The following is a 24,469-nucleotide window of genomic DNA, read 5'->3' on the forward strand; positions in this document are numbered from 1 at the left end:
AAAGCATAATTTAAGCCTCATATCAACTGGATGGCATGAGCATATACTTTTCTTAATATATTAGCCTGTTTTCTAATTAACTTTAGATCATTTTCTTCTAATTATCATTCTTTATACCATGTCTAAATTTATAACTATTACTTGTATTTTTATCTGCATCTTGAACTTTTGAAATGATATTTGACTCTATTATTAATCTCTCAGAAAATATTTTAATTGGTTTTTAGGAAAACGTATATATTCATTATTAAAATTGTTCTTTTATTATTTTTACTTTTGATCTTTTAATTTTGTATTGTCTCACTATTTTATCTTTTCCATTAATTTATAACTAATAGAATCACCAAAAAGAATGAATTTGTTCAACAATACATGATTAAATGATCAAACTAAAATGAAAGATATTAAAAAAAAACTATATAAAAAAACTAAATGCTAAGTTAATAGTTTTATCTTAAAAGCAATTATCATATATAGAGGGATTACAACTTACAGCTTACAACTTACAATAGCAGTTGTTTTTTAATATGTTATTCCCGATGGCTAAATAACGAACACCCAATGTAAAAATACTAGCGTTGATTATTTTTAAAAATAATAAATAATTAAATAAATTTTTTGAAAGGATAAAATATGATTTTTAAAAAATAAATTATTCCTGTCATTTTTTTTATTATTTCAAGCATATATTTAGTGGGGATATATTACAGCTATTCTGAAATCTGAATTCTGACCCCACCATCGTTTGGTTGAATCGCAGAATATTTCAAATTATACGACCAAATTGATTTGATTTGTCGCTGATTTTTTTTACCCAAATTCATGGTCAAAGTTTTGCCCAATTTCCCAGTCAAAGCTTCACAGCTGTTAGCTCACTCCATTTTATCTTGCAGCTAACCCCGTTTTTCTTGCCCTACGGTTTTTAATTTTGCTATGTTTGTGGTTGTTTATCGAAAAACATGATAATAAGAGTCCGAAGCAGAGAAATAAATATGTTAAAGGAGAAATACGAAATTGATTGAAATTAATTATTAGAGTTACTTAGAAATTAATTAGTATACACCGAAGTATAGATCCTCTTGCAATTACTTCTTTCAATTTGTGTCAATAACACTTTCTCTCAAGTTTCTCTTTAATTTGGACTCTCACATTTCTGAATAATGAATCTCTCAGCCTCATGGTATTCATCAATCATGAAGAGATTTTCAATTCTATAAATAATCTTGAGAAAGCCCTCTCTCTGATTTTTCGTTCAATTTTTCTTTCATTTTACTTTGAATCGTTCTCGCAGTATAACTTTCACAATTTTATTTTCTCTGCTTAATCGATGCACTAAGCTCCTAACTAAGAGGTCATTTATCTTTACGTTTATTGTCAACTTAAAGCTAAAGGTTTTTGAGATTACTTGATTAATTTGACTAAGATTATATTTTTCTAGTAATTCTATTAAGACCATTCTAACATTGATTATCTTGGTGAATTTACATTAGCATATATTTATACAATTCTACTTAGAAACATTCAATTTTGCATGTTGTAACATTGATTCACATCACACTAATAAACTATCGCAATGCAAGTCCTCTCCTTTACAAATGATTTTCAAAAATGAAAATAAATCAAGATAAAGATCAATATACAGTTTAATTAAGGATGTAGTACTAACTCAATTATAAAAACACCAAAAGACAAGTCTTAAAAAATAAGTAAATTCTCTATTTCAAAAGAAACTTAGGTATATATCTAAAATTCATGAAATTAACAAGATCTCAATGATGTTATGAATTTTTTTTTCTTACAATTAATGATGTTATGAATGAAACACCATGAATTGTAAGGTTGTTGTTATTGATGTTTATATATGTCAATAACTTAAATATTATCAAAATTGAATCGGTAATTGAATCGGTAAAGACACTAGTTCAAAAAATCAATGATTCAACTTAAGTTAAATTAGAGTCAAATTGATTTTAATAAAATATTTTTTTAATTAAAATATTTTAATATAATATCTTAGTATTATTGAAAAAATAATATAATATACATAAATTAATAATAATAAAAAGTAAATTTCATTTAAAAGTGTCATAAGTCATAATATATAGCAAATTTAATCTAATATCTAAGTTCATCAATACAAAATAAAATTCTTTAAAAAGAATAATTTTAAGTGAAATTGATAAAACCGGATAACCCATCAAATATTATCGATTATCGATCAATTCAGCGATTTTTTAGTTGATTTAAAGATACATCAATTTTTTTAAAACATTGGACCAGACACATAATCAATTCCCAATTGAACTAACCGATATGATCCGTTTCAAAACCATGAATATTATAATACTACTAAGACTTCTAAAGATCGAGCTCCCCAAAAGTTGTGAATTAAATAAAGAAAGAATTTTAAATGAAGGATGCAGGATCAGCAACGTTTTACCTTGATCATAGTGTTACTAAATGTGGTAAAATTTTGGCATACTTGGTCCTAAAATAATTTATCATAATATAATTGAAGCATTAATGTATCCTTTTAATCATATATAGTTTGACATAATTCTTGTAATTGGTCAACTTATCAAATAAGATACTAGTATACTAGTATAATTCTTCATTTATATGAAGACATTAGATTGAGATCAAATATATAATTCAGTATCTTAAACACTATTTGTTTTCATGAAATGGTATGACTCTCTCAAAACAATTCTACACAATCATTTCAATGCAAACCTTCACATATAATAAATTAGTAAAATCTAACCTTCACATGTAATGAATTAGTTAAATTTTAATGTAAAAGAAATATCAGCAATAATTTATTATTAGTTGATTGTGTAAAAAAAAAAATTTACTAACTTTTTCTCATCGATCATTGTCTTTTTACATAATAAAAAAATTATTTTGGTATATTATTTTCTGTACAATTAATTATTTTTAAAATTACTCATAAAACTATAATTCTGAAAATAAGAAAACAGAAATAGCTTAAAGGAATTTGTGTATTTTTATTTTTAAATCTGATGATACTATCAATAAATATAAAATAAAACACCATCTTCTAAAATAAGCTAAATGGAAAAATTGTAACCAATATACTTAAAAGATAGATAAAACAAAACACAAGCAATGAACATAACCACACCCAAGAAAAAAAAAATCAATGAAACCCCAACATCATAGTTATTTTCTCATAAGTATGGCGGCCATAAAATAAGAACAAGGATTCCTCATACTATTATGATGATTTGAATTCGCAAGAAATTGGCATCGATCAGTGAAGACTTCGTAAGTAAAGGTGTATAATCAAGCATTGATATAATGCATGATACCATCATCACTGTTGAAATTTCAAACCATAAACCAAGCCAATCTTGTAAGAGAAATCTCTTTCATGTATGTCAAATTAACAGGCTAGGAAATATCCATTATCCGCACGAAAACAAAACCTGACCCCATTAGTTCAATCACCAACACAAGACCCCAGTGTGATGATGCAATAAACTAGAGAGATTTCACAGCTATAGTTATGCACGTCAAATTCACTAAAATGATGTCATTATTTAGGGAATTTTCAGTTCCATCAGCGTTGAGAATAAGCTTCCTTCCACCCTAATTAATGATGCAATAAACAGTCACGGAGGTAGGAGCAAGTGTTCAATATTGCAACTTACACTTGGCTTTTACTTTTCAACACAAGTTGAAACCAAAACAAGAGAGAGAAAGGAAGAGACAAAACAAGTACAGAAGAGAGATCAGATATAAAGCAAGCAAAGCAATGAAACGTAGAAATAAAGTTAGGGGAAGGAAGGGATTTTATTATCCCTAGCTAGTGGATGATACCGCAACACAAAGACACCAAACAAAAGGAACAAGAAATGACTGCTTGTGATGTTAGAAATGGCAAAGCACAACCCATGCCACGTTCTCCACTGCCATTCACAGTAGCACCACTCACTATCTTGTTGCAACCTACCTTACACACACTCTCTCTGCGTTATGTTATACACTGCAACCAGCATCATCAGTGTACAGTCTTCAATGTAAACACCATTATCCCATAACCTCCCAATAACCCACTATGCAAATTGTAGCCTCTTGTCTAAAACCAAAACAGCAACTTTTCTACTAAGCCAAATGTGGTCCATACACAACAGAAAGTTCCATTCTGGACGCTTCACGTAGTAGTATATTAAAATTTACTTCAAACTTTTGTTTTTATCTTCTTCAAGTAATATTTTAAACACAATTTAATTAAACTAATCACACCATGCATATAAACAACCAGACCAAGCAAACCCCGCGTTCCTATAACTTAACCTCTCTTAATTAGAAAAATAATAATCAGAAACCACAAGTAATCTGAACAAAAAATAATTCAAGACTCAGAACACAAACCCATTAATTAGACAATTTAAAATTCAAAATTGAGATCATTAATTAAACTAATATAAATAACAAGTCTTTTAATTCACCATTGAATAATAAGACTAAAATAACAAAGAACATGAATGAACGAGAGTTTATTAAACTTACGATCAAACAAGCTTTACCTGAATTAATGAAGCCATAACAAGATGAACAATAAAATCATATAATTTTTCTTTCTGTCGAGCAAAATCATAATGCCAGCATCATTCCTAAAAAATTAAAAAGAAGTAAAGAAAGAAAATCCAACGATCAAGTAGTAAAAACGCATTAAGAATTACTCTAAAAATCTAAGTTAACAGCAGCATTACATCTAAAGAAACAACTCAAGAAAGAAACCGAACAAAAATCCCCACAATCAACGAAACAAAATTCACAACACAACGCCAAATTAATAGAGTTCATTGATTGATTCATAATAAATGATTATCAGAAAGGTGGTCTAGGGGTTGGAGCCCAAATCACATCCGAAGGACGGTGGCAGCTGTACATACTAGACTCGGCCGGAGACTGCCTGTCTCCGCCGCCATCAGAGGTGTTCTGCGCGTCCTCCTCCGACGAAAGCCGGTGATACGACGGGTTGTTGAACGACGCGGCAATCACAAACACCGTGCCCGCGGCGAGGAGCCTCCCGGCGACGAGTCCGCCGACAATCTGCCCCTGCGGTCCGGAAAGGGACACGGCGAGGGCGTTCGGAATCGCCGCCGGAGAACCGTGGTGGAGGAAGGTGGCGGACATGGAGAGGATATTGAAGCGGCCATGGAAAGTGACGGTGGCGACAGAGGCGCCGGCAGGAGTGAAAGAAGGTTGACGGAGAGTGACGTTGGCCACGGTTCCGGAACCGGTTAAAACGCAAAGGCCGGTGTTCTTTCTGCGGCTGAAGCGGGCTAGGGCCTCAACGACGCCGCTTCCGCCCGGGATTTCTAGAATGAACGGGCTCATGACGGGCTCGGGCTCGCACGTTATTATGAGAGGCGGCTTGGGCCTGTTTTTGGAACCGGATGGGCGTCCTCTAGGGCGCCGCATTATTTCACTTGTGGTCTCATTATTTTGATCACCGCTCAAACCAGATTTTTGGGCGGTGATCAAATTGAGACCACAAGTGCTTGGGATATCATCCTCTTTAGAGGATTGACATTCCCGAGAGAATTGAAAAGGTTGAGGCTGTTGTGAGTGTTGTGAGTGTAGCTTTGAGAACATTTTTGAGAAAACAGTTAAAGAAGTTGTTATTCTTGTTTGATCACATCACATGCATCTTGAGATATTCTTTGTTGAAGTGTTGAGAGTAAGAAAGAAAGATTGTGGGAGAAGGATTTGGATTTGTTTATTGAAGAGAGAGAAGGAAAAGGGGAAGAATGAAGATGGAAGCAAGTAAAGAGTAATGGTGGGGCCCAGAGTGAGAGATAAGACTGGAGAGAGAGGTTCCGTTTTGACGTAAAACTTTCCTTCTTGCTGTCACAGTTTCTACATTGTAATTCTTCGCCGATTCAAACATTAATGAATAATCATTGAGTGTCTCTTGAGTATACAAATTTGTAGAAATTTATAAAAGTCATTCATATTTGAATGAATAAATTTACTTTAATGTATAACATATTTTTTAAAAAATATAAGTAAATATAAACTATAAGATTATGTAACTACAAATGTTTTATTCATCTAAAATTTAATCTACATGATTATTGAGATGATATAAAAAAATTTCAATGATTGGATTATTAAAATTTAATATTCAAATAATTAAGCTTCATTTGAAAGACCTTGCCAACAACTTATTTGGGGTAAATTTGTTTAAAATTAAAATAAGTTCTTCTAAAAAAAGTGCTTTTTAAAAAAGTGATTTTTTAACAAATACGTAAGATTTGCTTCTTAAAAAATATTTTAAAGCAAAAATAATTTAAATAAATACACCAAAAAATAAAATAAAAAAACTAATTATTTTATTTTAAAAAATATTTTTAACGAATTGAATAGATTTAAACAAACATATTCAATCATCTTATATTATAAGTACTTTTGAGTATTTGGGATAACTTATAAAAATATCTTATGGCTGGTCCATAAGATGTTTTTAGTTTATTTTCATAAGCTCTCCAAGATAGTTTATACCACTATGTGGAGCTTCTAAAAATCCCCACTTTCAAATCCCCTAGAGCAGAAAACATAAAGCGTGCATATTTTTTCAATTTTTTTAGTTTTGTCCTTCAAATAAAATTTATTATTAAAATTCATAATAAATAAATATAAAATACATATACTAAAATACTATATTAATTCATTTGGTTTCAGTATGTTAATTTCATACATTTTTAAAATATCATCTACTTGATTCAGTAAAAGGATAAAGTGATAAAGGCAAAACGTGCGAATATTTACAAATGTGAACGACAATATCCTCTTACGTACGTAATAGAATATCTATCAGACTATCAGGAAATCAAAATAGAAACTTGTAACAAAATAAATCAAAATAGAAAATCATAAGCACATAGGAAAAAATTATAAAAAAAGAAAATCCATATATATTTAACTTCATGCGTATAATTTAATTTTTTTTTAAAAAATCCAAATCACTTGACCATATATACAGAAGTCATATGAAATTAATAGGATTCCTTGTATAATTTAGATCCAAATTTTGGTTTGATAATCGATACCTAAATTGAAAGGGTTAATATCAACACGTAACTGAGAGCGTGAACCAATAATTTTCTCGTTTTTAAAAAAAATAGACAAATCATCATTCTCAACAATGATTTATCAAAAAAAAAAAATAACAACAACTTTTATTCTAATACAAGTCCAATAGTTGTCTAAAGAAAATACATTAATTTAGATTTAAAATTTGACCTAGCTTCTTTTTTTTTTTTTTATCCAAGAGAACTTAAGTTAGACATTCTTTATATAAAGCATTTACTGCTGTGTTGAAGACTTTTCCAGTTCTTCTCACTCAGAAGTTTACATGCGGGATAATGTTTTTGGTGTTCAGTTTCTTGTTCTATTTCTATCTCATTATGTACAAAATAAAAATAATTATATAAAAAATCTAAAGAGTAAGCAGTCATTAAAAAGAAAACCGAGACTTTAGAAAAGTTAAACTAAAAAACTTTTATGGAACATTGTTTTAGACACGAAATTGAATATAAGTAGACATTTATTTTAAGGTATGGAACAAGATTTCCAGAGTAAATTTGAGAATATTACATTCCTATGTTTAGTATTTGTAAAAATATTATTGAAAATGATTAGATTTCACATTTTTTTACTTTTATTTTTAATTAAATAAATTTCTTTTTTTTTTCACTTAAATTTATAATTGTCAAACAAACATGTTGAAGGAAATATTATTCCCATGCATAATATTTATGGAAAAATGATTTTCAGAATAAAATTTCATACCATGAAACAAATGTTCGTAAGAATATTTTTACAATAAGGAGTTTTTTATTTATTGAAAACAAGGTATTTTAGTAGCCGAAAATCATGAGACTAACTATCAAGGACATAAAACTAGAATCAATATAATTATTAAAAGATTAAAAAAATTATAATTTTCTTTTTTTTTATCCAAACCTCATTCTTTCTTATTATTTTTTCAGTAACTTTTATAATTTTAAATACTTTTTAAAAATTCACATAATCCTTTCAAATCTTATAAATCTATAAAAATCATTTTAAATCCTTTAAATTTTTATGATATAAATTCAAATAATCTTATAAAAAAATATAATAAATTATAATATTCTTACTTAATCTTTAAAATCTATAAGATTTTTTATACTAAAATAGTATTTTAAAATCTTAATCCGATATACTTCCTTAAATGTTTGTAAATTTTTTCACTGCTGTGTTGACATGTGTAAATTGAACATGATAATCAGGAAAATATGCATCGATTGGGACCCCAGTCTTCTAATCAATTTTATTTTTAATTTTAACACCTCGCCTCCATTCACTCCGAATTGGCTAATGCATGGTTTGTACTAGTACATGACTTGGTTTGAATTCCCTCGAACATAATTAGCTTAGCGTATTGAACAAAATCAGAATATAATTATTATACTCGACTGTTTTCTTTTCCTTTTTGAAGCCATAACTGAATATTAAATAAATGCGGAACTACCTAGGATTTTATAAGCAAATTTTAACTTCTTTTCCTTCATTCAATAAGAAGACTATGTTTAAAATACCCTTCATTTAATACAGAATTTATGTTTAATACTAAACTCCAATGAATAATAGTTTAGGAAAAAAATATTTTTAATTAAAAATAACACAATTTAATGAAATTAACTAATTTAACGAAATTACCAAAATGATCCACTCCCGAGATAACTGATTTAAAAAACTATTCTGAAGTGCAAAATAATTTTTGAATTGTCCAGAGTCACAACTCTGACTCACAAGCATAGAGCTAGCCAACAGACAACCCCCTTTTAAACCTTGTGTCTGAAGGAATGAAGAACCATTGGATTACATATTTAACAGAGAGATAGTGATCGTTTATGAGATGGGAGAGTAAGAAGAAAAAACTGATGTATTTCATCCAGGTTTTATGACCAGCTTGTTATTGTGTAATGAATGATAAATAAGGCAAACTACAAACGGCATCTATACTCGACTTAGAATGTAATTTACAAATAAAGAATAAAGTAAAAAATCAAAGCATGTCTGTAAACTGTAAAGAGCAATTGTGGGAGGAAAATAAAAATGAAAAACAAAGGGGGGAGGGGGAGGCCACAGTTTTCTTAACAGCATCATATACGAGCGACGTAGGAATTTGCCTGTGTAACATATCTAACCCACCGGTATGGCTCATGAGTTGCAGATTTCTTTGCTATCTGCAAATACTTTACCTGCATTTTGAAAATTTATTAAGAACTTAGTACATTCAAATGACACTTGTTTTTTATTTTACCGGTAAAACTTCGGTTATGCAATGCTCAACACACGTGTTCTGTTTTATCAAATGGCTTTTAGTACTCATAGATTTGATTTCTCAATCGATATAAAGAAATACAAAACATTTGATATTAGCAGAATTCCTAATTTAACTGGCCCAAAACATTGTCTGTTTTTCCAAACTGATTGAGAAAGATAAGGGGAAAGGGGAGGAGGCTGTTGCTCAAATTAGGGGTGGTACGGCTAGTATTCCATATATAAATGATATGAAATTTTCCTTGACGTTGAGTATTTAATTATTATTAAAAGGAATTTATACCATGTTCAGGGATAGTTGACTACTAAACATGGCAGCACAAAAAGGACAAACACAACCACATGACAAAATAGAGAACAATAATCACAGTGATGCATTCTAATATGAGACTAATGTTCAATACAAACAGTTTCAGGGAGATCTCAGAATGAACACCATCAAATCAATCTACAAGAAGTTTGATAGAGGAAGGTGTTTGATCAAATCAAAACTAGAAAAGAATCAACAAGTTGACATGATCACTTTACCTGAAGCCGTGAAACATTATGCATTGGTATAGTAAATGTCATGCTAACAGGCCCTGATTCTTTCGTTACATTAACTGTCAAAAAATAAATTTGCATAAATATGATATATTAATCACTCTACCAAAGAATAAGTAAACAATCCATTGTGTGAATGCACCAATTACAAGCATAAATACCGGGAGATTCCTGAGAAAAGGTTAGTTTCGCTCGTAGAGTGTGCTCTGATCCCCCGACAATCTGTTTCGTAGAACATATGAGTGACCATTTTCTCCAGGAAAAAATAATGACCCAAATCATACACTTCAAACTTTATTTGAAGAATGTCAGTCAATGACACGCAAAAAAAAAAAAAAAAAAGCCTGAGAAATGACAAGAAATGTGACCTTTCTTAAACTCCATTCTAGCCTCTTATTTGCTTCCTTAAAATCAGTTGTTTGTCCAACAGCTCCAGGTTCCAGCTCAAAACTAACCCTGAAACATTTCCATACAACTTACATTAGCAACTATAATACAGCCATCATTTATCCATAGGGCAAAATGAACAAAAAGCATGATATGCTAACTTTAACAGTACAGTTATAGAAAGTGCTCCTCAAAATACTTGATGATATTCCTTTGACCTTTATTAATTGCTTCGTTAAAATCTACCATATGCAATGCAAAAGTCTTGACCTAATAGCTCAAGGTTTTAAGAGAGTCCTTGACACAATCAAATTCTTTGATTCCTCCAATATTGATATAATGGTCCCTTGAACTCTTTTTTCCAACTACACTAGTTCAGATTTCATACCTATATGTCATGACTTGTTGGGTGAGAGCACGTGAATGGTTCTATATGTAACACGGCTCCTCACACCAAAGCCCTAAGGGATTGAAGTGTAGACAAGGCACACTCCCACCTACTTTGTGCTGAAATTTAACTTAGATTTGGAAGGGGCAACAAGAATTAAAATCTAGACCATAGGATCATAGAGGATCTAATATCATATCAGCCAATTATCCCAAAGCTCAAGACATTGGGTGAAAGCACATGAATAGTTTTATATATAATCTAGTGAGTGCGTACCAATGATCATAAGCAACTGATACAACTCTAGAGTCTAGTCATACACAAAAATTGACAATTAATTGTGTGTTCAAAATCCCTTTCAGCATAACCAGTGGTCAAAAGCAAACCTATTGCTCCAAGGGGACTAGTTAAATATCTGATTTTAATTATAAATGTTATAATTAGGTCCCTCTAAATATTTTTTCCTAAAATCAGTCAACAATCCCTTCCAGACTCCAGAGTTCTATAAACCCAGCTCTACTCCTGTTCAAAACCTATTAGGATAGGTGCTTTAGTAAGACTATTATAGCCAAGACTTCACAAGACATCAATTTCTGAAAGCATCAATATGTTTCCAATTAATGGAAAATCACTTTCAAAGATAATTTCTAGTAATTTTTTGAATGATATAGAGAAGTATAGAATAACACCTGGAGGTACATTTTGGTAGTGGCATCTGCACTTTGATAGTGTTTGCTGTTACACTTGAGGCAAACTCAGCACTTACTTTAAGAATTACTTCTGCCTGCAATAGCAATTTCAAAAGTTTTGGTGACTGCAAGGAAAGACAAATGATATGTGTGTGTGTTGATACAATGAAGATAAGGGAGAGGGAGATTTTTTATAACATCTTCATACTTTGAAACCTTTTATTTGAATTTCAAATATTCTAACACATCTAAAAAATTAGTCCGGTTTTAAATTGGTGCAAAAAGAATTATGAAGTGGACATATAAAGAATAAGACGAAGAAAATAACTATTTAAAAGTAGGCATCACCTTAAGTGACCCTGCTTCTTCAATCAAAGCATTAATACGAAAAGGAGGCCTAAATTCCTGTGTCAAACGATAGTTCATGACTGGAAATTCACCATCTGGTGGTACCTAAAATTGTGAGTGTACCATCAAAATAAATAATCAAAAAGGAAACAAGTTGATAAAATACCTTTATATCCTAAAATTTTGATTATCAAGACTACTTTGGTACTCGCTACTCACCAGGGATAGAGTTCTGTCTATATCAAAACTATCAAGACGAACAGATTCATGGAAATTACAGTCATCTAATATAACTGTTCCAGAGTCAGATGAGCTCCTATAACCTGCTCTAGAAACATTTCCATATAAGTATCAAAACAATTACAAATCTTGGAAAACCACAGGAAAGAATACTTGAATGTCTAAGAAAGTCAATAGGAACATATACAAAAGTAACAATAATGAACAATAGAAAAAAAATTAACACAATGCCCTCAATGTTAAGTCAACGAAAAGGTTCATAGCAAAAGCATCATTGAATATGCAACATTGGTTACCTTAATATACAAGGAAATATTAGTTGTTAAACAAAATCCATAAGATCAACGTAGGGTTTCAACTTTCAACTGCCCCAAAAAAATCCATACATAAAATAGTCATATTTATCCATACATTCTCTTTCTTGAAATAGGAGAGTGAAATCCTAAGCATGAACACTCAATTGTGAAGGAGAACAGAGAGAACTGGGCATTAAAAACCAACAAAAAACTGAAAGCTACCGTAAGCTGGTCCCTGGCTTCTTCCAATGGAGAGGTCATCATTAAGTGCTAATCGAATTTCAGGATTGCCAGAAAGATAACTCTTCATTTGTATGGTGCCATCAATCTCAGAAGTCAGTATATATCCCTGATCAAATCACATTAAAAATACTAAGAATGATGAACAAAACATGACAAGTGAATCATTTGAAAATACAAACAACAATAAACAAGCCTTATCACACTAAGTAGCACATCAAACACAAATTAACAAGGGAAAAAAAGCTTACATGCTAGGGGATCAGGTAAATGGATTAAACATTGTCATTTTATTCAAAAACTAAGTTTTTAAAGGTGCATAGATCTAGATCTTTTAGTGGCTTCTCTTTTAAGAGTTCCCCTTGGCCTTCCTCTACCTCTATTAGGCTATCGATAGGACCCAGGACAAAAGAATGAAAAACATTAAAGCAAAGCAGACAGATAGAAGAAGGGGAGTAGAAGATTTCATTCTGAATTGTCGGTGTTGTGAGAACCAAGCGTTAGCCAGCTTTTGAAAGGGGAAATCTTTGGAAGGAGAATCCCCTTCTCTACTTTCATTAGTGACACTGATAATTCATACAGTCCTGTCTTTTCTTTTTCGATTTTCTCTTCTTTCTTAGTCCTTTCTCATGGAAAACTCAGACTTTGTTTTTGGATTTGTAACAACTATAATCCATCTAATTGTCTATTTTCAATAGAGCTTCTATTGGACTTATCCTCACATGGCCAAACCATCTTAGGTGAAATTCTGCCATATTTTCCTCAAAACGTGCTACTTCTACTTTCTAATACCTTATTTCTAATGTTATCTTTTCTTGTATGTCCATTCATCCACCACAACATTTTCATTTTGCAACACCTTGATTATGCTCTTGTTGGAACTTTAACACTAAAGATTCGGTACCATCAAAGTGCTAGTTTACTATGATGCATCAAAAAATTACATCCAACATCGACAAATTATGTTTCTTTAAACAAGTTAAGCTTTTCCACTCTGCATTTAAGTAATTAGATGGTAAATAATTTTAATTGGAATTGATGGTTCTTTACTTGGATTAACTTAGTTTCAGACACTAGAGTCAAGAGTAAAATTTGATCTCAGATATACATGCTCTCACACATCATAATTACATTTCGTCAGTTAGCATACTGAAAACCATAAGCAAAGCATCTATACTCATGATACATGATGGATGAAGCAACAATTGAACAACATAATGAAATTCAGTCATTCAATATTTTAAGATGTATTTACTAACACTGGAGCTAAAAGTGATGCTGATTTTCTCAATTATGTCTACAAAAATCTCTTCCCTCTTTCTACCCCCAGGCTCTGTAGCAACAACAGATTTTGTGACAGCTATCCCTGGCATTCTTTTTGTTCCTTGCTGCATGCAACCAAAATTAAGAATTAATAATACCATAAATAAGTGTGTTAGAATAGTTGTTTATTATCTGTCTTCAGCTTTTATAAAGCTGTTTTTGATTATATGATTTATTCTGTACTTAGGCAGTAGGGATTAAGCATATTAAGCATCATACCGTAAAAATTGCAGCAGGTCCAAGAGGTGACAGATGTGCAGCATCAATTACAAGCGGCTCATTGAAAACATAGGACTTCAACAATTCAGTAGATGTTGTTTGAACATAACCAAAATCCTTCAAACAATGTCATTGGGTCACTCATAAGTAAGATTTTTGGAAACATGACTTATTGACTATGAATCTCAGGTCAAAGGAGTAAAACATAAAAAAAAAAAAAACAATTGCAAATAGGCTCTTCAGTTCTTTTTTAAAAAAAGGAAAACCAGATACAACTTTCACCAGAACTTTTGGCGGTTTGTACTTTTTCTTGTACACTACCCGAAAAATATTGTAAACATATCGGTTCAATCTATCAGCGGCTACTAATATTAACTGTTCAAAAAAATAATATTTGTTTCAAGACTCAAGATTAGATTAAAAAAAAGGGGCCAGCCTGGATAAAGTGATAATTTAATTCAATGAAGCATTAAAGTTAAGAAATCATGGGACTTTTAAAGAAGTAAAGAACCAAATAGAGCAAGAGAGGAAACTCACAATAACTTCATCAAGTAATTCGTACACAAGCACAAAGTTTTTCCGTAATGAGTCTTCATTGAGAATCCCAAGGTAATCCTTAATAACTCGAGCAATTCTTTGTAAAAGCTCCAAGACAAAAGAAGGTGATGTATTAACCCTTGTAGTTGCAACAAACAATAAGCCAACAACTTTCACATGAAAGTAATTTACACCATCCACATTCTGTCAATGAACAAGAACACAACACAAAAGAAATCAGCATATTCTAGCAAAGTGTAGCAAATGACATAAAGTGAATAGAAATTCACAGCTTCAACAAAAACCGTTTTATGAGATCTATACACATTTTTAATTTGGGTAAATTAAACATTATATTACTATCAACACCATAAGCGGATGACATTGACAATAAATTGAAGGCAGGGCATAGCAATAGTTAGCATGGCTGGTCATTCATCAACCAAGAACCAACAGACCAGAATCTCTCTTCACCCTCCCCATTCTAAACATTTCAACCTTTTCAACTGTATGATGCAAAGCAAATACGTGGGTCTGTGGGTATTCTAAGGTGGTTTATGTCTCACAAAATTAACTACATTATAAGATACAGAAAAAACTGACCTAGGGGAAACAAGGAGATGCAATTATTACTTAATAATTATTAATAACATTCCAATGTTCCATACTCTTTCAAGCTTAAAGCACATTATAATATGCTCTGCCTGATTCAGAAAGATAATACCTACAAAGACAGGTGGTGCCTCCTGCAGTCCTCCGTCTTCCCAAAACTTTACTTTGCGAAAAAATATCTCTGCACTTCCCTTCTGCACTTCACCACGATCTGTAATCAACACAATAAAGTAGCAATAGTCAGAGAGTCTGATAGTAAAAGTTCCAACCATTGGGATAGGATAACATTTTATTCAACATAAAAACTAATATATTATTAAATTTTTCTAGTGATAATAATGTTCAGTTCATTTTCACTCCATCCACCCTTCTCAAAAACACTTGCAGATTAGAAGCAGCCCTATGTCTGCATTCCATTCCGCAGCATATATTAATATTTTAAGGTTCAATCTGCTTGACCTAGGAAATCTAAAATTAAAAGCAGCTACAACAAATAGGAAAAATACGACTAGGAAAATGAAACAGAGAAAAGGTAAAACCATAACCACCAACTAGATTTTGAACTACGGTTCGAGAAACTCCATGGTTAGCAATAGTGCAATCGCTCCTAAATTTTTAAAAACTTAAAGCTAATACAAGGATAATATTATAAAAAAAAAACACTTTCGGGAGTGTGTTATAAGTCAGCATCCAATACAGATCTCAACAATTATCTTCTCTTGAAATGCATTTCCACAAACAGTTTCCTAACTCTAACGAATCAAGATGCATTCAATTGAGCTCGAGCCAATGCAACAAAAGGTGCAAATATCTCACCGAAACACATCACTGTTCAGATATTTAAAAAAGTAATCAGCTACGCAACTTTCGTGTTTCTCAATCTTGCCAGGGAAGTAATTAATAATCACTTAGCACGCTATCAAGACGTGAATCAAGTAAGTAAGATCTGGATGCGTGAACTCGAATTACCGATTATTGAGTTAGAAATAATAATCTTGCTACAGATCAGTAAGCTAAACTAAAACACTCTAGCTGAACACAAATCCATCGAAACATTGGATCGAACAAACAGCACCAGATCCAAAAACAAAGAAAACAAAAATCGCGAAGCAAGAGTGTGATTCAGAGAGAACTAACAGTCTCGAAAAACGATGTTATCGCCACGCTGCGACAGAACGAAGAATTGCGAGATCATGGCTCCGCTCGATGCACGCACCTCCTGCAGCTGCTGCCTTCGTAAATGGCTAGTATTATTTTCTAAGCGGTGAACATTTCTCGTTGCAATTAACGGCTGTATATATATTTTTTTTCAATTCTTAACTACAAATCATTTTCGAATTCGTTTATAATTTTTGGACTTATTTCTAGATGGATTTAAAATGTATTGGTATAATAATAACTTTTAATTTTTAATTTAACACTTGTAAAACAAAATTTTTATTCTATACATTTTTATTCAACTTATTTTAACAAATTATTATTTGTTATGATTGAATTTGAATATTTTTTTAAGGAATAACCATTTTTTTTTCGTAATCAAACTTTTACGTAAAGTTCTTTTTTAAATTATTTTTATTTACTATATTATTTATTTCATCTCATATTGTTTTCCGTGTTATTATTTATTTTATCTCCTTTTTTTTTACGTATTTAACAGATTTGATGCACACAAGACAAGAATGAATAATAGTAAAAATTTGTTAGGGTATGTCTGGAAAACCAATCAAAACACATTGATGAAGGAAAAATTTGTGTCAATGAATTTGATACTTTGATAGTTCTAGCAGAGTACCTGATACTGTTATTGATCTTCTTTTCAACTGTCATACTGGATTTGGATTATCTAAAGTAAAGATAAGTATAAAAGAAAATTAAAGTACATTCATTCTTATTTGAAGTAAATTAAGTTTATCATATGTATTAATATGAAATATGAAATATGAATTAATGTTATCTTTACTTTCTTATTTTATAGATTTTTCTCCTTGAGAGGAATTAAATTCTAGCTGTTAATGGGTTTAGTTCAACCGAGTACATAAAAGATAAAATAAAACTTTCAAGAGCTTTTGGATTTGTATGATGGGAATCAAAATCTGAAATTGTGATTAAGGGATAGTAGCAACAAGTGGACATTAAGGAAGCAGTAAAATTTCTTGATAAGACAATGATTTGTCACCATTATTTTTTTTTATGGATCAATATTAATCATTAATTTTATTTATTAGTGAAAGAAATTCAAATTCATGATATTTTTTTCTTCCCTCAACCACCAAGTTTACCTTAGAACTCCATTTGTCACCAATGTGCATATATGAAATTTGTATGATGACGGAGTCGGAACAATGGTAATGAAAAGTAAAGAAAAAGAAAAGCCAAGCCCTCTAATGCATAGTATATATCTCTGCACCTATCCCTTTTTTATTATCACTTTCTGGACTTTTCTTTGATTTTGGAAAACAGAATTTGGCTCAGGATTGTCCTTTGTGAATTCCAAGGTTTATCTGAATTTCAAAGTTCTCACTTTTTAAGTTTCCATAGCAAGACTCAATTTAATTAAGTCCCTAGCCTCTACTAATTTCGCCATATCCCCTTCTCTTATCTATACTCATATCATTATTTGCTTGAATTAGAAATGATTTTATTATTTATATATTCACAATTCAATATACACATATACATACCATATATCTATTTTGATTCTATGCCCTTACTTCTATTATTTTTTCATTAAATTTGAAATATTCGAATGGTCAATTCTTTTTTTTATGTTAGCTTTTTATCTTCTCTTTCCGAATCGAAAATTTGGGAATCTTTTTGTTATGATCTAGATAGAGGGGAATTTTTGTTCTTCTGATTTGTGTTGCTTCCGAAAACCATAATTTATACAGGAGCTTCCTTAAATGTTACAATCATGACAAAGCTAACACGGCATTTAGAATCAATCATTTAATTTCTTTTATATATTTTCAGGCCAATACTAACATGAACATAAGATTTATCTAGTTGTAGGATTCAGCATGAAAGTTATGTTTCAAACTTCTTGGTATAGCAGGATTCAGCACCAGAATTCTTGTTCTTTGACAACATAACTGCTTTCTTCTTCTTCTTCTTTAACATTGCATTCTTTAAAATCAAGGGTCCATTTCTCAAACGAGCAATTGGAAAAATTATAATGCCCTCCATGTAGAGAAAGCAACTCTCTTCTTACTCTATCTTCTATCCAAGGATAACTGAGCAAGTTCAATAATGATTGGTTAATAGATTCCTGCCAAAAATTGAATGAGCATCACTTGCCTTCGGAATCTAGAATTTACTTGGTGCCACAGAATTATTCTAAGTACATCTGATTATGTTTCACCATATTCAAGTCTAAGAGTTCTTAGTGGAAATTCACATATAATGTGTTTGGATAATACACAAGAATAAATTTTATCCCCGCAAAATCTATGCGATACCATGAAAAAGTAGAAGTAATTATTTGTTGCATTATCTCTATCATGAAAAATTAATTGGTTATTTCTCATCACAAAGCTAATCCAAACATAAAATAATTTGGCTGAGCATAGTGCAGTTACATGATGGATACCTTCTCACAGAATTTGCATTGCTGATCAAAGCTAAGATGAGCTGTGGCAGCTTTTGTCCTTTGTTTGGCAAGTTTTCCATTGGCAACCCACTTGTGTGTGAAGTTTCTAGAGGATGAATGAACCTTAATGAGAATTAGAGATGTAATAACAACTGTTTTAATGATGAAATAAAAATTGAGGTGTAGTAGTTAGCTAGAGATACCCTGATTCTACATCTTCTTGCATATTCATCAAAGCTTCAATTCCAGCGCAGCTACTATGACCAATGACTAATATATTCTCAACCTAAAAATTTCAACAACCATTTTGAATTACGCAGTTATATAGGGTATGACCTTTTTTACAACAAATGCACTAATCAACACAGAATAAAATTTCCAAGTCTTCTTCCACCCCTTTCATAACAAAGCGATATTCCTCAATCAAACTCTCATTTTAGACATTCATTTGCATTTTCAAAAATTCTTGTTTTGGAACTTACTGAGAAATGTATGATTATTACAAGACGAAAGATTTATAAATTAGTGAGTACCTGAAGAGTAGTTACTGCAAACTCAAGAGCAGCATTACTTTCTGATGGTCCATTCTGCTCTCTAGTATAAGAAAGAAAAAATTATGAGAGAAAAATAAAAATTAACAATAGTTTGAAAGCTCCCATTAGCTATTTAGGCAGAAATAAAAAGAAGCAATTTTGCAAATACCTTCATAACAAGTACAAGATTGGCAATGCTACGTATCATAAAGACTTCTCCAGGTTGGAATCCTAATATGTTAGAGGAGCATACCCTAGAGTCTGCACAAGCAATTACCATAGACTGTACTTGGATTTATCAGTTAAAGACCACCATAACCAATAAATTAAGCTAAAATATGATGTTTTATAGATTATTCATGAAAAAAAGAGTGAACAGTTTAGAAACAAATAAATTAAATGTCAAATGGACTAGGTAAATCTGTTATCATCTTTGGAAATTGAGCTTCAGCAAGGGCTTGAAAATGCTCCAACTCTTTTCTGTCTAGAAGAAATATAGCTTATAAGACCCTATACTAACAAGAAGAAAAAAAATTTTGCAAAGCTGAAAAAATGTACAACCAGACTCTTACATATATTTTTGGTTCTTGAAACTCAGAAACCTCTGTTTTATCAAATCAAACAAGTTTTGATAGCCATCAATTTCAGTCATATTTCCTTTATCAAGACCTTAGTTTTCTTAATCGTGTCTGACACAATTACTATGACTCTCTGGTTGTTTCTCCCTACAGTTAATGAAGACAAATAATTGTAACAATCAAATCTTACTTCCTAGTCCACATTCAAATCATTCAGCCAAATTCACAATTTACCACAGACTGATCCCAGATGAATGCGCATATAAAACATTAGTTTAACTGTCATAATTGAAAGAAAAAGAAAATTCGCAGTTACTTTTTTCCAGAAGCATAAATTCACTCTTGAAGGTTCAACAAAATTTATGAAGGTAATATCAGGAACTTCAACTTACTTGATCAAAGGCAACGATGCTGCTGCACGGCAACGGTCCATTTGTACCCAATCCATCTAAAAAATCCAACAAGACAAGAGGAAAGCAAACAACAAAGCATTGAAACAAACATATAAGAAAAAATTAAGAAGTAATGTTTGATTAACAGCTTAACATAGGACTATATTGGAGAAACTCACAAAGTTTGGCCAAGGCCTTGCTATGGAGGAGCTGGTTGGAGCAGAAAAGCATAAGCACCAACATGAGTCATAGACGTATGAACCCACTAAAGGTGCCTTTGAACAGAGAAGTGAACTTATTCTGGACCCTGGAATACGCATCAGCATGGAATGAAATTACATTATTAAAATAATTACATAAAAAAAATTAAAACAACATCTTTGGACAATTGAAAATTGCTAGGTGAAGCAATGTACTCACTAATTGACCAAACCATCTCTTCTCCTCTCCAACAAATCGTGACTAGAGACTACAAAGTGCAAAACTCCCTTTGAAGTACAACGCATGCCATATTTATCCTTATTTTCATTATCATTAAATTAATTAACTTAATGCATGTGTTCTATATTTAGTATGAATCTGGGTATTTTTCAACCAAACTCAATATTAATAATTTGAGGTGTTAAGATTCATTTATAGATCTTTTTTAATAAATATTTTTATACACAAATTAGGATCAAACCATAACGACATGTTTATTATAGATTTATCGTTTAGTGTTATGTGATGGAGAGATGATTGTGGGTATTGATTGCAAAACGATAAGAGTAGGAAGGATGATATGGAAAACACTTAATGATAGAGACATATCCGGTGGTTACACGTACGGTGCAGTTATCCCATTTTGTGGGATTTCCTTACAGCCAAACATCTATGGTATGTTGATATGTCTATTATTGTCTCAACCTTCAAGTCACTTTCATAGTTTGCAACGCTATCTACTCTTTTTCTTTTTTCTTTTCTTTGACCAAACTCTATCCTTTTTGCTCCTTATGCTCGTGTCAATCTTCGGATAAAGAAACTTTTGTACAGAAAATTATTTAATAGACAGATAAAAAGTGAAGATATAATGTGTGTAATTTGATGATTAATTTGATAGAGGATACAAAAAATAATATTATAAAAATTTTCGAAAGATATTATTATATAAATAAGTAATCTCAATAAAAATATGTGTATTTGGTTGCTTGCGTTAAGTGTAAACTAAGTGCAGTAAAATAACAACTGTGAACTAAATAATATTTGCTTTTGTGTTATTTTTTGGCTTATTGTGATTTTTAGTCCATTAAACATACTTATTTTGTTTTAATACATTAAATTTTAAATTTAATATTTTAAGTTTTCAAAATACTATGTTTTGTTTGTTAGTATTTTAAATTTTAGAATAATCAATTTAATATTATAGTGATTAAAAACTGTCATTATTTTTATTTTATTTCAAAGGCAAATAAAACTCTTTTTCTTCAAATACCACCACCATTCAAATTCAAACCCTAAACACAAAATTTAGATTTGTCATACCTACTCAGATACACTTCTATGCATGACTTTGAAGACCTAAATGTACCACGCACAACACCATCACCGATGCATCACCATCGTCAACAACATGGTGTCATGCATTTGCAAAGATTACAAATTTAATTGAGATTCTTGTAAGTATGCGTGACACAAATTTGTTGAAGATGGTGGTGTTTGGTAAGATGTGGTTGCTATTGTTATATTGTTATTAGGTGATGAGTTGAGAGACCTGAATTAAAATTTAATAGACTAAAAGTTATATTAAACCTTATTTTTTAATGCAAAAAAAGATTATTATTATTATTAAAAAAAACACTTAGATTTAGCACAAGAGGTACCAAATCCAAGTCAGAATATACCGGTCAACTGAATACAAAAAAAAACTGGCCGGCTAAAAACCAAAAAGAATAAGAATAAAGCTTGTACAAACGATAATAAATATAAAGCAAGCTTTACTCCCTCTTTGGAACCTCCTGCTGCAGCACCGACCACCGATCAGCTTATAGTCATTGCAGAATCAAGCCAATAACAAAATCTACATTTTCATTTTGCAACATAACAGAATCTTCTTGTTTTATTTTCTGATTTTTGTGTTATTTATGAAAGAGTTGTGTTATTTATACAACAACTTGTAACACTTAGTCATATGATTTGTTGTATAAATAATATTATAAGGAAATTTGACATAAATTCATCACATGAAAATGTGCATCCTCAACATGGATCGTGTGTTGGAAGTATAGCAAGGCAGAGTAGCTTTGCTTGATAATCAATCACCTCATTGATCCGTCGTGCTCCAGTTTTGATTAGGCTTTAAATATGTCTTTGGTTACTCAAAGGTTAGCATTCTTATTTTTTATACTTGTAAGTTCATTTTTTTAATTTTAGTTTTTATAATTTAATTTTGATTTTAATAATTTTTTTTAGTTTACTTTTAGTTATTGTAAATTTATATTTTTTCAACTTTAGTTTCTTTAAGATTTTAACTTTTTTCATTATAATTTCAATAAATTTGTGCATGCAAGAACCCAAATTTGAAAAATATAAGTTTCCAGGTCTAGAAATAAGTAAAATAACTTACAGAGATTAAAATTAAAAAAAAATATATAAACTTACATAAACTAAAAATAACAATTTTTTTTTACAAAAACTAAAATTTAAAAAATACAAAATAAAAAATAAAAATATATTTAAACCTTTTTTACCCGATTCACATCAACGATGCTTGATCATATATATAAGTAATAATCATTGGTAATCAATTCCTAAAATCACACAACCACCATCAGAAGCATGGACATTGCATGTGAAGGATACTTGATGTAATTTACATATTATCTTCTGAGCAGATATGACAAGTTGGTGATTTGTGATGATCAAGAATCACGAAACATGCAACTTTGTTATTTAGAGATACCTCAGTGCAATTAACCTTCACCAAGTACACACAATTTCAACATATAATATTGTTACTTTGTTGATTGAATGACTTAAGTATTGTAATCTTTAATTACAAGCACATCCCCTCTAACGCATACTGAAGTATGAGTGGAAATAGATCAGCCCATAGAAGTGTGAGTGGAAATATTGTTGTATCAACCATTTTATGTATTCATTAAAGATATCAAACTTTTTTAAATACTAATTTTCATTTTATTTATCTGAGAAGTAAAAGTGGAGATAGGGGTCATGGTCTAACCTATATTAAGCCCAGGTCATGGAAGGCTCTTGTAAATTAAAGTCTTTTAGTCTTAATAAAAAGACTTATTTAAGTAAATATAAATAATAGCTTTTGTTAATATTATTTATTATAATATTAAATTTGTGTAATATATTAAAATCACAAACACATTTATTTTTTAAAATATTAAGCATGTTGACATATACAAAGAGTCAAGTTTATAAATTTATTGAAGGATAATTTAATGTCTTTTTTATGGGCCTTATAACAAAATGGGTTTTTAAAAAGTTATCATTAAGATTAAATTAGACCTTGAAAAAGGTTTATATTGTATAAATAAGTTAGACTAAACTTATAATACCTAACATACTTATTTTCACTTTTGCCTCATGTTTGAATAGTAGTGATTTTAATTTAGAGAGCAATTATGAGTGTAGTGAATAGTTTATGGAGTAGCTAAATAGTAAAATAGTAAAATAATGAATAATTTAGAGAGTAGTTAAAAGATAAAACATTCTTATGAAAAAATAAGACTAAAGGGGAGTATTTCCTTTATTGTAACTACTAGTTGAAAAAGAGGCACTTCATGCCACTATCTTTATTGTAAAAAAATAGTGGTAACAATTTTTTTAGAACAAAATAATGGTAATTACATCTTGAAGGTTTGTGAAGAAAATAAAAACAACTATATATATTAAAAGATAATTTTAAAATAAGAAATGTGTATATCAAAGAGGATAATTCTCTTTATTAATAATTATAGATTATAATCTTATAGATGGTAGATAGACTAGTAGAAAAAGAGGCACATGTGTCTCTCAACATTATTTTTATAAAAAAAACAAAACATATAAAATAGAGAAATAAGAAGTTAAAGAAAAAAAATAAGAATGTACAATTAAAGGATAAAACTTCAGCTATGTTATTATAAGAGTGAAATTAGTTATCATGTGCAACTGAGAAATAAAAAACTTTAAAGAAGAGTAGAGA

At 30.5% G+C, this 24,469-nt stretch overlaps 3 protein-coding genes across 5 annotated transcripts; all 3 read right to left on the bottom strand.

The window, feature by feature from the left end:
- Positions 1–4,705: 4,705 nt before the first annotated feature.
- Positions 4,706–5,808, bottom strand: LOC100806014 (AT-hook motif nuclear-localized protein 28). The gene has a single exon (XM_003544779.5). It carries the CDS (start codon positions 5,626–5,628, stop codon positions 4,858–4,860), a length of 771 nt encoding a protein of 256 aa, XP_003544827.1. The 5' UTR covers positions 5,629–5,808; the 3' UTR covers positions 4,706–4,857.
- Positions 5,809–9,017: 3,209 nt separating this feature from the next.
- LOC100807075 (AP-4 complex subunit mu) lies at positions 9,018–16,484 on the bottom strand. Its single transcript, XM_003544781.4, has 13 exons — positions 16,326–16,484; positions 15,305–15,399; positions 14,577–14,780; positions 14,040–14,156; positions 13,757–13,885; positions 12,480–12,606; positions 11,941–12,044; positions 11,722–11,826; positions 11,374–11,468; positions 10,278–10,365; positions 10,071–10,131; positions 9,895–9,968; positions 9,018–9,284 (listed from the first exon to the last, which is right to left on the bottom strand). The coding sequence occupies exons 1-13, from the start codon at positions 16,381–16,383 to the stop codon at positions 9,186–9,188; spliced, it is 1,356 nt and encodes a 451-aa protein (XP_003544829.1). The 5' UTR covers positions 16,384–16,484; the 3' UTR covers positions 9,018–9,185.
- Positions 16,485–18,048: 1,564 nt separating this feature from the next.
- LOC100807954 (beta carbonic anhydrase 5, chloroplastic) lies at positions 18,049–21,004 on the bottom strand. Of its 3 annotated transcripts, none has more exons than XM_041008931.1 (7): positions 20,698–21,004; positions 20,457–20,584; positions 20,278–20,333; positions 19,308–19,368; positions 18,978–19,060; positions 18,775–18,897; positions 18,049–18,418 (listed from the first exon to the last, which is right to left on the bottom strand). In XM_041008931.1, exons 1-7 carry the CDS (start codon positions 20,711–20,713, stop codon positions 18,244–18,246), a joined length of 642 nt encoding a protein of 213 aa, XP_040864865.1. In that variant the 5' UTR covers positions 20,714–21,004; the 3' UTR covers positions 18,049–18,243. The 3 variants fall into 3 exon arrangements, with proteins under 3 accessions (XP_040864865.1, XP_014622049.1, XP_014622050.1); XM_014766563.3 differs by having other exon boundaries at positions 18,049–18,453; positions 18,775–18,880; positions 20,698–20,967; XM_014766564.2 differs by lacking the exon at positions 20,698–21,004 and adding an exon at positions 19,477–19,590 and having other exon boundaries at positions 18,049–18,453; positions 18,775–18,880; positions 19,308–19,361; positions 20,457–20,540.
- Positions 21,005–24,469: the final 3,465 nt, after the last annotated feature.

This window comes from Glycine max, chromosome 14 (assembly GCF_000004515.6).
Source record: "Glycine max cultivar Williams 82 chromosome 14, Glycine_max_v4.0, whole genome shotgun sequence".
Lineage (NCBI taxonomy): Eukaryota > Viridiplantae > Streptophyta > Magnoliopsida > Fabales > Fabaceae > Glycine > Glycine max.

Bases quoted from the DNA above. Each gene is read 5' to 3' on its own strand.
- LOC100806014 (XM_003544779.5), bottom strand. From the start codon at position 5,628: ATGTTCTCAAAGCTACACTCACAACACTCACAACAGCCTCAACCTTTT.
- LOC100807075 (XM_003544781.4), bottom strand. From the start codon at position 16,383: ATGATCTCGCAATTCTTCGTTCTGTCGCAGCGTGGCGATAACATCGTT. The intron at 14,781-15,304 runs GTAGGTATTATC...GTTCATTGACAG, and splicing joins AGGAGGCACCACCTGTCTTT to AATGTGGATGGTGTAAATTA. The intron at 9,285-9,894 runs GTAAAGTGATCA...TTCAAAATGCAG, and splicing joins ATAATGTTTCACGGCTTCAG to GTAAAGTATTTGCAGATAGC.
- LOC100807954 (XM_014766564.2), bottom strand. From the start codon at position 20,520: ATGTTGGTGCTTATGCTTTTCTGCTCCAACCAGCTCCTCCATAGCAAG. The intron at 20,334-20,456 runs GTGAGTTTCTCC...TGGATTTTTTAG, and splicing joins CAAGGCCTTGGCCAAACTTT to ATGGATTGGGTACAAATGGA. The intron at 19,061-19,307 runs GTACTCACTAAT...TGAAATTTTTAG, and splicing joins TTGCAGTAACTACTCTTCAG to GTTGAGAATATATTAGTCAT.